Raw genomic sequence first — 17,446 nt, 5'->3', positions numbered from 1 at the left:
TACCTGTGCAATACCAATCAAAAAAGTACACTGACAGAAAGGACTGAAAAGCCACACTAATGATTTGGGAAAACTTTCCATGAAGACTATCAAAAGGCCAACAAATCCGAAAGCCACAGTGACTAAAAATTCAACTATTCCCACGTGTTTTGATTTTTTAAAAAGAGGTGTCAGCATTAAAGCAAAAAATATCTGTAAAATATAAATATTAAGATTAATGCATTGTTCATATACATAGGTATGAAAATAAAATTAATTTTGCTTGTAAAAGAACAAGTTATTTTCGTTGGGAAAATACATTCACTGAAATACTTTCTAAATGCTATCTATGGTAAAATATTTTATTTTCATGTAAATCATGATAAATACATAACAAAACTTAAGATGACAAACATTAAAAACTACAATTTACCTACATAAGGCAAACATGGTTACTTCTACACTATAGAAACCATAAACAGTCACATGTTTCTGCAGTTAGATATATATACGTGAACAAAACAATAAACCAACCAGCTTTTGAACAGAGAACCTATCTTTTAAACTCAATGTGTTAATAAGAAGCTAAATCAGTTAACTGTAAATAGAAGTCCGAGTTGTTTGTAAATCATCATGTTAAAAAGCAAGGTTGATCATCAAAAAATTTAACCAGTATGGCATTGGCACATAAGCCAATCAAAATGGACACTGGAACTACTGGAAACAACAGCTACATTCAGCAAATATACCAAATGAATATCAACACTGCCAAAGAGCTATATTTACAAAGGTACACCTTTATAAATCATCTCCCTATAACATAAATTAATTTGTAATAGTCAGGATTTCATGAAAACAAAGGGTTTGAAAAAACTCTAGTACTAGACAATCTTAACTATACATATAATTTGATTATATGAAGACAGTAAAAGACTTAGAAATTTGTATGTGAAATACATTATATGAAAACAAGTTAAATTTGAGACTATTTCATACCTTTCCTAAAAATCTGGAGATAAAATGATGCTATATACAATTCATTTATCAGTAACCTAGTAACAAATCAACTATAAATTAACCAAAGAATAATAATTCGCTATATTAATCAACTATTTTGACAGTTCTTTATTCCCATTTCAAGTTAAAATACTCACAGACGATAACCCATACAGGAAAAAAAGTAGAAATATCACAACACAGCTACTTTGAGGGAATAGCGAAGAAGCTGTTGCAATGACTGCCATAAGAAGGGACATAAGAAAAATCAAACTTGTATACAGAAGAACCCAGGAAAGCCTATAATGAGAATATAAACATATTTATGGTTACATGCATAGGCTTTAACAATTAAAAATCATTTCAAACAAAACTTCAGCTTTATTTTAGCAATTTTACTCTTAAAATTGTTTATTCTCTCCTATGTATGTTCATTTACTAAAAATTAATGCTCTTACAACTAATTAAAAATACATTAGTTAAGTTAAAGATAATAGTACAACCTGATATAGAGGTAAAATAGTGATTATCTTTTTAAGAGTCAAAAAAACTTCACAAATTAATAGCAGTTTATGACTAATTTAAATCTAATATTCTCAAAAGTTCAATAATGTACAACATTTCTGATTTTCTTAAAATACAGAAGAGTCTAATGAAAATTTTCTTATGCCCTGGTATATAATTAAACTTCTGACAGCTTTTGGTACTTTAAAACAACACTAACCAACTAATCAACACAATCACTAATGAACAACATACTTACTACATTTATACAGTGTAAGATAAAGATCAACAATGGACTCGCTATATTTACTCAAAATTTCTTCCCAAATCAGAGTTCAATGAAACTGCTACAGTATTTGGGTTTGTTTGTTCTTTTAATGTAAGCAGATCTTAATCTATGTGTGCTACCATAAAAGCAATGAAATAGGATTAAAAGATACCTACATTACCAAAACTGACTTCCCATCATTTTACAGAGGCAAAACAGAGGCACTAAGAAATTGATTTGCATAAATGCTTCCAACTACCGCTTCCTCACAAATCACTTTAATAATTTAATACATCTTAAAAACCAATCACTACTCAAATAACAGGAAAAAATATGCAAAGAAAATACATTACACACAATGACCCCATTATGTAAAGTGATATTATTAAAGTGTTATAATTAATTGCTGCACTGGGCTAAATGGAATAAAATTTTATAAAATGGACTATAATAGCAACTCACATGCACAGTATTAACTTTTCCCCCAATGTGAAGTCAAAATAAATTTTCCTACTACACAGTGGGAAAAGTAAGGAAATTTCACTCAGAATTATTTATAAAAAGTCACACCTCTATAACATCATCATTATATAAAATTGCTGACCCATAAAAGCTCACTTGTGAAAACACTTTTCAAATTTGCTTCTCTATAAACTATCTTGTATATTTTCATCTTAATTCATGCAAATAACTTTTTTCCCAGGGGGAAAATCCCACATACGACATAAGCAAACTTCAACCATTTTAATTAAGTTTTTAATAAATGCATATGCTATGATATTGGGGGAAGACAATAACACAATTAATTTCTAACTTTCCAAAATCTTTCATGTTCTAGACACTGAAATACAAAGAACACACCTCATCAATTAAGACAAAATGTGAAATAAAATTTAAAGTTATATCAACATCAGTTTTTCAAATCCCATTTACCTTATGGTTAAAAAAAAAAAAAAGAAGAAGCCAATATATTGTTAAAGCTTATTATTGCCTTAGTCTCATATTCCAAGACAAAGGCAATCATTGTAAGTAAAAAGGATCAGCACCTCAACTTGAGCAAAAAACAAAATTACAATCTGACGATCTACAATCTACAATCAGCACCCCAACTTGAGAGAAAAACAAAATTACAACCTGACGATCTTTACAATTAATTATTAATCACACTAAACAATAAACTTGTAATAACATACCAAAAGGCAGTGTCATGAAGTCCCATTATCTTTAAAAACTCCTTTAACTTTTTCTCTTTTTCTGCTACGATATGAATTGCCAAAAAGTATCCAAAAGGTGAAAATGCTATAACTAGGTATATTAAAATCACTCCTCGGGGAAATGTATCTATCTCAACCACAGAAGTTTCTCCCATAATTACAGCTCTAGTTGACTCCAGTTCCTTCCAAAAAGAAACATTGGTCTTCAGCTAGAATTGGAAAATGAAAATATAATCAGTGAATTTAATGCAGGTAGTGGCCCCCAATAAAATGTGACAATTACACTCCCAAATTTGGTACAAACCTATCACAAATACAATTCTCAAAAACCACACCGGAAATAAAGTAACTGACTACAATATCATGATATAGCATACATTATTGCTTTTATTCATTCTGGAAGTATACCATAAAGTCAGGAAGTCTATAAATTTTGATGAAATAAATTGTCAAAGAAAATAAAATTTAACAATTATCTTCTTAACCAGACAATATATACATCTTAACAAAAATACGCATTTATAAAATTGAGAATTAAGGAATGATTATAGTACCATGAAGACTCTCTTTTAAAAAAATTTTTAAATGGTATGTTCTATTGTTTTAAGATCTATATATGCAGCATGTATAGACAGAATTATAAAATTTTATGCCATATGATACTTCTACCTTGTCTAAAATAATATGTGCTCTGCTTTTCCATCCGGTGTGGTCTAGGCTGTGAATGGCTAAGGTCTTTGGCCAAAATACAAAAAAGTAGTATAAAAGTGTTACACTACTTTTATGCGATAGATCCTATATTTCACTGTCTTTACCTTAAACTTCTATATTATTGAATTTGGATAATATTAATAATTATACCATCTTGTAAGAGTTTATAAGACAATCCTATACCTATCAGTTGGTTCTTACAACAACTTTGTCAAATGAAGTATTATGATTGTAGTCAGTTTACTATATAGCAGTCTAACAACTAACAGAGATAGGTGTCCTATTCAAGGTCTCCTGTTCTTTTATACTAAAATGTGAGGCACTCGATAAGGTCTAAATGTCTTTAGATTATAATTGTAACAATCCTAGTCCTAGTGGCAGTACAGTATTCAAACACAAAGTTGGGAGGCAAAAAGCCAGAGTTTGAATTAGCTTTGCCACTAATTAACTGAATTTGGGAAAGTCACTTAATCTCCCTGGGCTTCAGTTTCATTTTTAAAATGGAGAGAGTAATGGCACAAATCTCATATGGCTGCTACAGTTAAATGGGTTCATATTAGTATATCACTTAGAAGCAATGCTTGGCAGGCGTCTGGGTGGCTTAGTCAGTTAAGTGTCTGCCTTCAGCTTAGGTCATGATCCCAGTGTCCTGAAATCAGGCCCCACATCAGGCTCCCTACTCGACAGGGTGCATGCTTCTCCCTCTGGTACAGCCTCTCTCTGTCTTTCATGAATAAATAAATAAAATCTTAAAAAAAAAAAATAAGAAAGAAAATCTTTAAAAAAAAAAAAAGAAAGAAAGAAAAGAAATGATGCTTGGCAAATAAGTGATAAATTTTTATTACATAAAAAATGAAATCTACTACTATGATTAACATAATAAAATACTCACTTTCTTTAACTTGTTTTTATTCAAGGGAAAAGTCTGTAAATATACATCTTTCATAAGTATTATCTATGGTCAACACAGATACAACAATACAGATTCATGGAATGCTAAGTTCACGGGCTTAGAAACCATCAAATGATATATAAAAATATATAAAAATATTTGAAAAATATTTAATCAGAAAACATGCTTCTTCCTTAATCTTTTTTTCTTAAAGAATCTTTAATATGTATTCTGTATATTTGACAGTAGATAAACAAATTCCTAACTATAAAGACTTAGGGCATAATTGTCAAAATATGCTTTGGTTTTCTCTCTCTCTCAAATAAATCAAATCTTTAAAATATATATATATATATATATATATATATATATATATATATGGCTTGGCTTTATTTTACCTCCTTCATCATAGTTACCTGTATAATGGCTGCATCTATGGATGCTTGTAAAACTGTGAACCCTGAGGTCCAGTACTGAGCAGCTTCACACGATGTTGAACAGCCAGCTATGGGGACAAAATGTGAAAAAGAAATATTTGCACAACATGTAAGTGCTTTCTTTTATATGGAGGGTTGCTAAAGCAATATAATTAATTAATCTCCATAGGACCGAAGAAAATAAGGAGTTGTCCTTTGAAGGCAGAGAATAGCACATGTTATTTAAAATAAGTCACTTTTCTGTTTCAAGGTAAGTCATTCTATAGTGACTTAATCAGATTCAAAGCACACCCAGATGCCAGGACAAGTCCAGGTTAAGAGGACAGGAAAAAAAATTTTTTTCTAAGTGCCTTTTGGAATCAAGTCAGCATAAGGGACTTCAACATTGTTCAATAAATGTTTGTGGTTGAAGCATTGAAGGTTGTTTTCCATGATAGAAACATAAAACTAATAAAGTTCATTGGTCCAAGACCTTGAAATTTTGAAGACATGTAGCACACCACATGTGAAAAACAATTACATGGAGGAAAAAATGCTGATTCAGAAAGTCATACAATTCAAGATAAAATTTTGCTGTTACTGTAATGAAGATATATATAAATGTATTATATATTTTATATAATATTATATATACTATATAATATATATTTATTAATATAAATGATGATATATAAATGTATTAACATTAAAATAGATGTTATATAAATTATATTTCATATTACATGTAGATGTAGACAGATATTTGTTTATACATATATATTTATGCTACACTTGACTGTTTTCTTCTCTGAACAAGAAAGTACAGTTGAAAATGCCAATGTTGGACCCCATCAAATTTTGCATATGAACTAAAACCAGAAAGACATGCATTTTACTTGATTTACAAGATCGTTTAGGGCTATTTACCTCTTGAATCCATATAAATAGAAGACACTGGAATCATATCAGGAAAAAAACGAAGTTCATAGGACATGAAGTCTTTGAAAACCACACCCACAAAGTTGTTGGGTTTAGAAAGACTGGATACTAACAATTCTTTTTCATTTGCATATTCTTCAGTAATTATGACTGTAAAATATTATAACAATAAAGTTATCTCACAAATTAAAAGTTTACTATCAAACAACAGGCCAAATTTAGCATGATATTTGGTGAATATAGTATTTTATAAGCACTTCTGTTTTATTCTCTAACTTTCAAGAAAATAGAGCCATTCTAAAAATATACATGATAATTAGTAACAGTACAATTTCAGACACTATTTCTCAGCTGTCATCTAAGTACATAAATTATATGTCTGTGTAACACATAAAAGTTATTAATATGATGAAGTCCAGCATATACTTTATTATGTAGTATTTGCAGTTCACTTATCTATTTCAAAGTAAACCATACAGGTAACTCCTTGGTAAGTGAATGGATATTTTATTTTCAAATATTTCTTCTAAAGAAGAAAATTCCATTATCCTTCTCAGAAACCAAATATGTACTCTGGTAACTAAGACACAACTCTCCTTTGAATAAAAAATCGCCATTTCAACCCCATACATAGAGATGTATGGAGAAAACAATCTCTACTGAGATTCCTTTCACATCAAATAATCCCAGTTTTTAAATATTTTCTTAGAGTTTTATTTACAAGCAACTAGTGTTCACTACAGAAGCTTCAGGACATGTGGTGAAATGGAAGAACACAGGATCATGTGCTTAACTATGTTACTTACTAACTGTGTGAGCAGAGATAAGCAAACGAATTCTCCGAACTCCAGCATCCTCATCCTTAATACCTAGCTGATTATACTGGTTGTTAAGAACAAACGCAATTACAAAGATAAAAATGCTCTGTAAATTATAAAGTATTACCTCAGTGTTAATTGTCATGATTTTCTGGACCTTAAAGGTGAACACAGATTGATCTGACTAAAGAGGGTGTTAGTTCAACATCTTACCAGTCATGTTGCCATATCTGGATGCGTGTACCACTTTCACACAGTTCTGTTGTTAAAAAGACAGAACTTTTTAAAAGTATCTGTATATATTTCTACTATTTTAGCATCTAAGTTAACGCACACTGACTTGGGTTTCTCTGGTGTATATGCTTTCCTCTAAGTCAGACCTACCAAAGAAGTTTGTTCTCAACATTTCTGATCAGTTTTTTGAGGTGACATGATAAATGCTTATGGCTATCCATGCTACTTATGCTCAGGTAAACCAACAAACATACCAATAAGATATTAAATAGTAGTAAGTCAAGAAGAAACCAATAGGAGAAAGTTATCTGGCTCCTGATTGTATAAGCATTGTCTATTCAGTGATGCATTATCCAGGACTATGACGATACATACTAGAAGTTAATTAAAACTATCTGATTATATAAGACAACATGTAAATCTGTTATTTTCAACAATTTAGTATTTCATTAAATTAATCATCATAGTATAAATTGTCACTTCCTCTAGTTCTTGTCTTGTATTCTCTCACAGACAACTTTAGGCTCATTAGTATCACATCATATACACTGTTCTCCAGTTAATTTCTTGTGAGAAGTACAAACTGAGACAAATAGACTTGGGTACCTAGCCACAATCCTCGTCTCCAAAGGTAAGCACCACTTCTGTTTACACCATATTTCTCCATAAATAACCATGGCAGTCTGAAATGATTACTGCTTTCTAATCTTTATACCTCCAGCTTATTATATGGGTCAGAATCAAAAGGAAATATGCCTTCAAATCTTTTATCCTGTATAAAGACGCTTATTTTATAAATGGTCTGAGAAATATAAAATGTTAAGACCTATAAAACGTGCTTCAGCAGGATTGAATGATTTAATCATTTTTATTAAACTACATTTCGGTGAGGGGACATATCTTTAAGTGTTAAGAGTGTAATTTACTCAGTAAATCAAGCAGAAAAATACTGTTACAGATAGAATCCATATATAAGTTCACAATACCCTCAGGAAGGTGGTCAGTAGAAACTTTTTGCATGATGTTTCTTGTAGTATTAGTCACTGGAGTATATCCCAGAATTAGGTTAGACAGAATAGATTTGTCCATAGGGTTAAGTTCTATGTCAGGCACTTCTTCGTATTTCTTATTCGGATGCATCATACTAATTAATATTAACCAAAATAAAAAAAATAATGGAAAAAGAATTTCCTATAATAAAGGAGACAAACAAGATGGTTAACAAAATATACCACTGGCACCAAACATAATCAAGATATCTATGCAAACAATGTAATACCAAGGACAAAACAGGAGGAATCTGGATATCCTTTCTTAAGCACAAAAAGTAAAAGCAATTCTATTCTGAAAGAAATATTACATTGAGCATCTCACCTAACCCAACAGCAATATTAGATAATTTTTCCTTTATATTCAGTTTCACTGTAATATTTTAAAATTCAAGTCACATAATAAATTAAAATGACATAAACACTAATATTTAAAGTTCTCAGATGACTAAATGTAAAATATAATAATAAATTTACTTACATATAACATTATTTAAATTAACTTACCAAACAGCCCTATTAAGGCTCACCATAAAAATATCTTTATTCAAATATAATTTAAAACTCATGCTTTAATTATACCTAAATGTCTACTATTAAAACTATATTCTGTTAAGCTAAATAATCAGTTTTAATAGGGATGAACTATTTACTGTTTCACCTGTTTAATTGTTTTACTGGTTTCAGAAAAGGAACAATATATTTTCAGCCTTTAGAATTATTAACTGGTTAGCCAGAGTTATTACTTTCTTTTATCTTTTAAAGAAATGTATATTGTTGAAAACAAATACATGACATAATTTTAGTAATCTTGGGTAATTCAGTCCAGAGTTCAAATGATGGGAAGTCACTGGGAATAAACTGTGGAAAAGTTCCAAAGTTTCCTGTGGAATTATTTTTTAACTCCATAAAACCTGGGAAATGCATGTCTAAAGTTCAAACTTAAGCACTGATATCAGAAATCAACTAAATTTAGAAATCATTATTAAAATTTTTAACATTCAGAAAGCTTTAGGAAATGTAGGTACTTCACTGTGCTGACACAAGTTTTATTTCTTAAGCATATTAGAGAGACCTAATGATATCAAAATATAATAAAAATGTACCCAGAAAAATAAATCTTCTTAAAGATGAAATATGTCAGTACAAAAATGGCAATAAAGCATAAGAAAGTTATTTAATTTACCTGAACACTACTTTTTTTAGTCCTGCATTTGATTAGGTAATTCTTCAGCAGGAGTGTTCTGGTCTGTCTCCAAACTCCCACCTCCCTAATTGCAGTAGCCATGTTTTCTGAATCAGTCTGTTAAAAGAGTAGATGAAAAAAACTGAAACCACACATAAAGCGCATGTCATTTAATAGCAAAACAGATAGCTTTTTCAGTCTCAGGTTAGATGGAATTAAGCATACTCCAACCTGTCTCTCCTATCTGGACAGAATGCATGCAACATCAATTTGAAGACCTTGAAAACTAAACAGCAGCATGTGAAACAAGAGGTAACTAGAATTCAAAATCCCCACAATAGTGAGCTCACCACTTTTTCTTTTTTCATACCCCAAACTAAATGCACTGGAAGTAGGCACTGGGGCAGAGGAACCAAGCTCCGAAAGCTCTCTAGTTCTGGCTTGAGAACTCAGAAAGGAAAGTTTGTTCACAGAGAATGTGAAACTACCCAACTTTCTTTCTTTCCTACATTCTCTTATGCCCTTTTCTCCAAGCAATCACATGATAGCAGTGTCAGACTGCAGTAATCAAAGTTTAATGCAGCCCCAACTCTGAAGCAAGGAAACCTTCCTCACCAGTAAGTGGTACTATACCTCAAATAGGGTGCAGCCAAATCCCAAGGTGTTCTCCTGCCCCTGGGCTCTGGATGTCCTGGATGCAGTTGCACAAGTGTGTAGCCCAATGGGGCAAATAAGCTCTAGCATTCTAGCTGTATGATGGAAATGAAAAGCCATAGGGAATTCGAAAGTAGTAGGGAGTGCAAATCAAAAGAAGAGCTTAGGAAAGCAACATAATAAAGTTGTTCATTAACTCCTAGACTAAGTAACCCCAAAGCCAGGCACACATGGATCTAATCCTATTCTGTGTACCAAAGACCTGAGGAACTGAACTAAAAGACAGCCTACTTACTGCCCAGATCCAGACTGATTATAAGATGCCATACACAGGACAGATCCAAACGGCACTACAAGGGCTTTTGAAAAGTAAACCAAAAGTAGAAACACAGCTCAAAGAATGCAGCTGAAATCTGTGACCTGAACCTAACCAGGTTGACAGCATGCTAGAATTAAGTATCAACACTTTCCATACAATCAAAACAAAACCCAGTCTCACACAATCCAAAATAACTCAGCAGAAGTAGTGGGTGGAAAATAGCAACTCTATTAAGAAAAGAAAAATCAACAGATGCCAATGCCAAGATGACAAATTTTGGAATATTCAAACAAAAACTTAAAAATAGATATTTAAAAAGTGTTCCAGCAAACAACAGCAAGCATTCTTGAAAACAATGAAAAATTTTAAAACCTCAGCAAAGAAATAAGACATAGAGTAGCACCGGGGTGCCTGGGTGGCTCGGTGGATTGGGCTGCTGCCTTCGGCTCAGGTCATGATCTCAGGGTCCTGGGATCGAGCCCCGCATAGGGCTCTCTGCTCAGCAGGGAGCCTGCTTCCCCCTCTGTCTCTGCCTGCCTCTCTGCCTACTTGTGATCTCTCTCTCTGTCAAATAAAATAAATAAAATCTTAAAAAAAAAAAAAAAAGACATAGAGTAGCACCGAAGAGAAACTTCAGAACAGGGGTTCTTGGGCAGCTCAGTCAGTTAAGCATCTGCCTTTGGCTCATGTCATGATACCAGGGTCCTGGAATCTAGCTAGCCCTACATGGGGCTCCCTGCTCAACAGAGAGTCTGCTTCTCCTTTTCCCTCTGCTGCTCTGCCTGCTCATTCTCTCTCTCTCTCTCTCTCTCTCTCAAGTAAATAAATAAATCTTAAAAAAAAAAAAAAAAGGAACTTTCGAATTGGAAAACACAATGACAAATAACTAAAACCCATGGAATGGGCTCAACTGTAGAACAGAGATAATAGAAAAAGTCAGTGAACTTCACAGACTGAAAGGTGCTATCCATCCAGTCTGAACCACAGAAAGAAAATGGGTTTTCAAAAAATTAACAGTGCCTTAGAGAACTATGGACATTAACAAAGGTCTGACATTCAAATTATCAGAGTTCCAGAAAGGAGAGAAGAGTGTTAATGATGAAAAATATTTGGGGCAAGAAATAAAAATCTACAAGTTCTAAGAAGTGAATCCCAAAGAGTATAAATCAAAGGAAATCCATATCCATACACACCATAATCAAACCATTAAAAATTAAAGACAGTGAAAAATCTTGAAAGCAGTCTCAGAACCATGCATTACCTATAGTGGAATAATGACTTGAAGGAGAGCAGATTTCTCATAAGAAACTCAGTGGTTAAACTGGAAACTCTTACACTGCTGGTGGAGTGCTGGTTCAACTGCTGAGGAAAACAATCTGTCAGCTCCCCAGAAAGTTAAACATAGAACTACCATATCTCCCCACTATTCCATTTCTAGATATATACCCAAAAGAACCCCAAAATACTGAAAACTGGGAATCAAACAAGTGCATGTTCACACTGGTTCATAACAGCGCTATTCATATTTGTCAAAGGTAGAAACAGCCCAGATGAATGGATAAACAAATTGTGATATATACACACAATTAAATATCCAATCATAAAAAGGAATTAAATACTGACATATGCTACAACAAGGATGAACCTCCAAAACATTATGCTAAGTGAAAGAAGCCAGACACAAAGATCAAATATTATAGGATTCGGTTTATATGGAATTTCTAGAATGTATAAAGCCATAAAAATGAAATCAAATGGATATTAATGGTTGCCAGAGGCTGGGGAGAGAATAAAGAGAAACTGCTTACTGAGTAAGGGGTTTTACTTTGAAGTGATGGGAACAAATTTTGCGTTAAATTTTTTTTTTTTTAACAGTATGACTAAAGGGTACCTGAGTGGCTCAGCCAGTTAAGCATCTGATTTCAGCTCCAGTCATGACCTCAGGGTCCTAGGACTGAGCCCCAAGGTTGGCTCCTTGCTCAATGCACAGTGTGCCTGACCCTCTGCCCCTTCCCTAGTTCATGCTCTCCCTCAAATAAATAAAATCTTTAAAAGCAAAAAGAAAAATAGTATGACCTAAATCACTGTCACAGGTCCAGTATCCCTCTTCCAGCCTAACTGTACTCTTTGAAGGTCCTTGGAGCTCCTTCTGCAAGTGGACCTCTGTTGGAGCTATCTCAATTTTTCAAAGAGGTTATATTAAAGCTGAACTCAAGAGAAGTGGCCAGAGTTTCAACCGCAATCTCTGTGGTTTCACTTGCTTACTCCAAGAACCTAAAATTTCTATACACCAAAGGGTACTGAGAGGGCAGCTTGAAAGTGACAACAAAAAAGTCCTGTTAGGCCATCTTCTAGAACATTAATTGTTGCCTTATTGTATCTAAAACCTATTTGATGGGGGCCACTGGTGTCATTTCCCTCCAAAACAAGAACAATCCATTCCAAGTTGGCTGACCATCTCCTCCTAGATAAAAAAAGCAGACAACTTTTTAGAGACAGTTCATCTTACTCAAAAAGGTAAATATAAATTAAGTTTTGATTAAGTAAGTATCCTCTTTATATGCACAAAGAGAGGTTTTTTAAACAATGGAACTGTAGACAACTTTTACTTTCTTTGTGCTTTTTTTCCATTTTCTCAATTTTCCTGTCAATATGTGTTACTCACATACTAAAAAAATTACAGTGGTACCTGGCTGGCTCAGTCAGAAAAACATGCAACTCTTGATCTCAAGGTTGGTAGTCCAAGCCCTACCCTCAGTGTAGAGATTACTTAAAAATAAATAAAAAGTCTTTTAAAAAATTGTACAATTAGACATAATCTAAAAAATATTAAATAAGTAAATTAAAGGGGCGCCTGGGTGGCTCAGTGGGTTAAGCCGCTGCCTTCGGCTCAGGTCATGATCTCAGGGTCCTGGGATCGAGTCCCGCATCGGGCTCTCTGCTCAGCAGGGAGCCTGCTTCCTTCTCTCTCTCTCTGCCTGCCTCTCAGTGTACTTGTAATTTCTCTCTGTCAAATAAATAAATAAAATCTTTAAAAAAAAATAAGTAAATTAAAAACAGAACTAGTAAAGCAGTCAAGAATAGAGGATACGTTAAAAATAAATTCTTCCAACAGTCTCAATGTTATATTAGATTCTGTAAATAACTGATAATCATCTCTAGGCCAAAAAGAAGAAACAAACAAAAAAAGAAAAAATACACTCATTCAAGGATGATTTACTACAACACAAACAGAAACATTAACAAGTACAACAAGAACATTCTCATTATCTGCCAAAACACATTGATTTAGTGAGCACCAATGAATTATTCATTCAAATTGAATGCTGCATGCTTAAGTAAGTCTTCATTTTTAGAAAACAGGCTCCTGATATAGTTGCTGATGGACTCACAAATATTTTTCTTCCTTGAGAACTGCTCCCTGAACTCAGCGTTTTGTCTTTAACAGGCTTGTCTGACGTTTGTGAACACTTGGACCTACCTCACCACTAATCAGGGCTTTTTACAGCAAAACTTACTTCTACCCTCTATGTGGAGAAAAAAAGGCAGAAGGAAATGTAGATAAAATTAAATGTCCTTATAACCTGCAGCCCACTGACAAACAACTTGAGGCAGGCAGAGCATAATGTTCCTCCAGAAAGCTCCCAACTATCTTAACATCAATGCCTTGGTAGAGGGAAAAACTACCTCAGATTAACAACAGCCACGCCTCCACTATCCTGAGAGTCTTCTTTAGCACTGGAAAATCCTTTTGAAACTTCCCTCTGTCTTTACTTCCCTCAACCCCAAAGTATATAATCAGTTGTCCCTTATGATCTCAGGGCTGCAGGTCCCCCCCAGAGGTCCTGTCCCCATGCTTTAACAGAACCACCTTTTGCATTGAACACATCTCAAGAATTCTTTCTTGGCCATCAGCTCTGGACCCCAACACTACTCCAAAAACACATCACCCTCTATCTTCCCACCATGCCAAGAGACACACAAACCATAGCCATCCCCGCCACTACCACTTCTACGGCTACCCCTGATCTGTAATCAATTTTCTCCTGGAAGTATGGAATTTTTAACTAAGATCCGGAGACTGAGAGTCATGTAAACAGTTACATTAATGGAAACAAGTAAGAAAGAAAATTCAGGGGCACCTGGTTGCTCAGTGGGATGAGCCCCTGTTAGGCCTAGAGCTTACTTAAAAGGGAAAAAAAAAGAAAAGAGAAGAAAGTTCATGCACTCTTGGTACTATGCTTTCCATTAAAGTATGACACCTCCTGTGCCAAAACTTGGTTTTTCTTTCTTACGGTACGTGAAATGCCCTATTATCCACCCAATATATTTTATTTTCACATAAGCTAGCAAGAATCAGATTCCGTTCTTCACAACCAAAACCACTTAACTAATATAACAGTATAATGTTATAAATTTATAATGTTATAAAGTCCTTAACTCCATAATTGGAATACTCATAAGGTCAAGAGTGATTTTCAAAGTGAGCATGGTAAGGGGAATGTTAAAAACCTGTCTACCTCCCCTCCCTACTAAGTAAAGAATTCCACAGATACTATTGGGAGTGCCTAAGGGCAGATAAAAAGTTGAGAACCACTGAATGATGTAGAGTTCTTCAAGTTACTTTAAAATAATATTAACAGGGTAATGTCTCTATAGAAGAGAACACACAGTAATTTGGTATCTATCCAACTCTCGGTTTTATGTCCTTTCCTCCAAAGCACAAAATCCCTATAAGCAAAATGTGCTTTCATGCTGTTTCCCTTCTGCTCCTGATTTCTCTATTCCTTTAGGTAGATTTTTGGGTCCTTGTCCTTTTCCTTAGTCCAATCGTCCCGCATTACGTTGTACCTAGGTCTCTCAGGGAATATGTCCTACTTATTGCCTAGAAAATCTCATCAACATGAAGCTAAGTTGATTCATTTATCATCTGTCCTCCCTCTCCACCAAAAAAGATTCAAAATCAATGCAAACATAAACGGAGCTAACTACTGTTTTAATATTTACAGAAAGGAAATACTCCATCTACATTTGACTTCAACACTTTAAAAAGATTTCTATTTTGAATTAAAATAATACCTTTTTAAGAAGAGGTTAACTTATCAGGTAAAAATCCCAATCTTACCTCTTCATCTATTTCCCTTTGGAAGAGTATATGTTTCTATTTAAACTGAGAGGCAGTGAAGGCCTTACTTAGGTGGCTGCTAACTTTCAGCAGGCTGCTACTATTCTCTCCTGCCCCAGCACACACACAATGAAAAAATAATGGGCCACAGTAAATCCAAGCAGAATCTTGACACATGCTGAAATAAACTGGAATCAGTAAGCATTTACATAAAAACAATACCAACAAGAGGAGACAACAAAGTCTACAATCCCAACAACTAATAATGCAGCATAAGTGTGACCTCTGGAGGCAAACCAATAAAAATATGAACCCAGCCTCTGCCACTTACTAGCCTTGAGACTTTGGGCAAGTTATTTAACTTTTCTGTGTTTAAGTCTTCTCATTTGTAAGTGAAATAATAATGGTATCCACTTCATTGTCTTATAAGAATGACTAAAAGAATAAATACATGTAATTAAAAACATGAAAATGGTGTCTGGTCCCTGGCAAGTTGAAATACATGTTGAAGGGGCACCTGGGTGGCTCAGTGGGTTAAGCCTCTGCCTTTGGCTCAGGTCAAAGGATCAAGCACTGCATCACGGCTCTCTGCTCAGCAGGGAGCCTGCTTCCCCCTCTCTCTGCCTACTTGTGATCTCTCTCTCTGTCAAATAAATAAGTAAAATCTTAAAAAAAAAAAAAAGAAAAGAAAGAAATACATGTTGAAAATCAGTATAACTAATATCCTCAAAAGGATAACAAAGAATATCATATCCATGAAACAAAAACAAGGCAATTTTTTAAAAAAGCTACATGGAACCTGGAAAGGAAGCAGACTGATAGAAATAAAATTCTCAGTAGATGGGGTGAACAACATCTGAAGCAAATCAGTGAGTTAGAAAGAACGCTGAGTAAGGAAATCTTCCAGAATGGATGGTAAAAGTGCAAAGAGCCAAAAACGATTATGAAATCTGTTATAAAATTATAAAGATGGATCAGTATGACGGACTGTAGAGAGCAAGATGGAGTCACCTATGTCATGCCGGGCCTGTGTCAAACAAGACACAATCAATTAAGGGTAATGCACCAGAAGCAGAGGAGGTCTGCAGGGCCCTAGACTGATTAAATCCCTTTAAGAAGGGAGGATTTTTGCAGCAAATCGTCAGACTCTTCAGACTTGACTCCTCTATGTCTGACCACTTGAAGCTGCTGCCAAAGGCTCTGTCCCACTATCTCTGACAGGAACTGAGATTCTTCACTGCTCAAACACGGTAGGTAGTAAGTACTGAGAGCTGACCAGGACAACGGATGCCTTATCTCAACTGTGAGCCTACCTACTGACTTCATGTTTGGTTCATTAACTTCCTAATCTCTGTGTTATCCTGTTTGCTGTGTGACTTGTCCTATGTTTCTGCTTTGTGTGCTGAGTAAGAACCCAAGTCAATCACATGGTGAAATGTCATTGAGTTTGGAAACCTGTAACTGCTTTATAATAATGTTAACCTCGTTTTATGACTGAATAAAGCTGACATTGTGGAAAGACACAACTAGGTATGTGCATCTTCATAGTGCGCTCATGACATTGGCCTAAACAAAGTCATGTTTCTTCTATTCACAAGCTCTAGTCTAATCATGTGAAAATGTTAAATTTCAATAACCTTGAACCTCTATCTAGTCAAATTAGTAAAACATCTTATAGATGTTTTAAGAAGAAAATCCAATTGGCTGATTGTCATGTAACAACTGGTTTGGCTGTTTAAAAAAAAAAACAACAAACATTCTTAACATCGAATCTTCACAAACTTTTTAGTTTAATGTCTATCTAAACAGTAATTTCAAAGCTATAGTCACGTTTTTGTAAACAGACACAACACTGGACCTGTATGTCCTCACCCTCACAACCCACAGTGCCTAAGCAGGCCTGAATGAAAGGGGCCATGGGGATAAACAGGCAACGTCTGCTCTGCACAATAATGCGAAGCACTGACTCTACTGTAAAAGATTCCCTGCAAATTATGGGTGTTTGGGAAAATATTTGCTTCCTCTTCCAGTATCCAGACATATTGGCTCTGAGAATGTTTGCCCCTTGGGAAGAAGACAGAAAAATAAAAGAAGGGTATCTGCGACTCACACTGGTAGGGTAATCACAAAAGTCCCTTCTCA

General features: G+C 34.2%; 1 protein-coding gene across 4 annotated transcripts in view; it reads right to left on the bottom strand.

Annotated features, from left to right (window-relative positions):
* Positions 1-17,446, bottom strand: part of ABCA5 (ATP binding cassette subfamily A member 5) — a 70,041-nt gene that overhangs the window by 47,590 nt on the left and 5,005 nt on the right. For 2 of the 4 annotated variants that reach the window (XM_059147852.1, XM_059147851.1), the window contains exons 2-8: positions 9,207-9,323; positions 7,958-8,162; positions 5,908-6,069; positions 4,981-5,069; positions 2,941-3,170; positions 1,134-1,275; positions 4-192 (exon numbers count right to left, since the gene is read on the bottom strand). In XM_059147852.1, the coding sequence (XP_059003835.1) occupies positions 4-192; positions 1,134-1,275; positions 2,941-3,170; positions 4,981-5,069; positions 5,908-6,069; positions 7,958-8,162; positions 9,207-9,308 (1,119 nt within the window). In that variant the 5' untranslated portion in view covers positions 9,309-9,323. Of the gene's footprint in view, positions 1-3; positions 193-1,133; positions 1,276-2,940; positions 3,171-4,980; positions 5,070-5,907; positions 6,070-7,957; positions 8,163-9,206; positions 9,324-11,440; positions 11,542-17,446 lie in introns of all 4 variants that reach the window. The other 2 variants (XM_059147853.1, XM_059147854.1) reach the window with 2 other exon arrangements.

This window comes from Mustela lutreola, chromosome 15 (assembly GCF_030435805.1).
Source record: "Mustela lutreola isolate mMusLut2 chromosome 15, mMusLut2.pri, whole genome shotgun sequence".
Classification (NCBI taxonomy): Eukaryota; Metazoa; Chordata; class Mammalia; order Carnivora; family Mustelidae; genus Mustela; species Mustela lutreola.
This window is presented reverse-complemented; position numbering and strand designations above follow the sequence as displayed.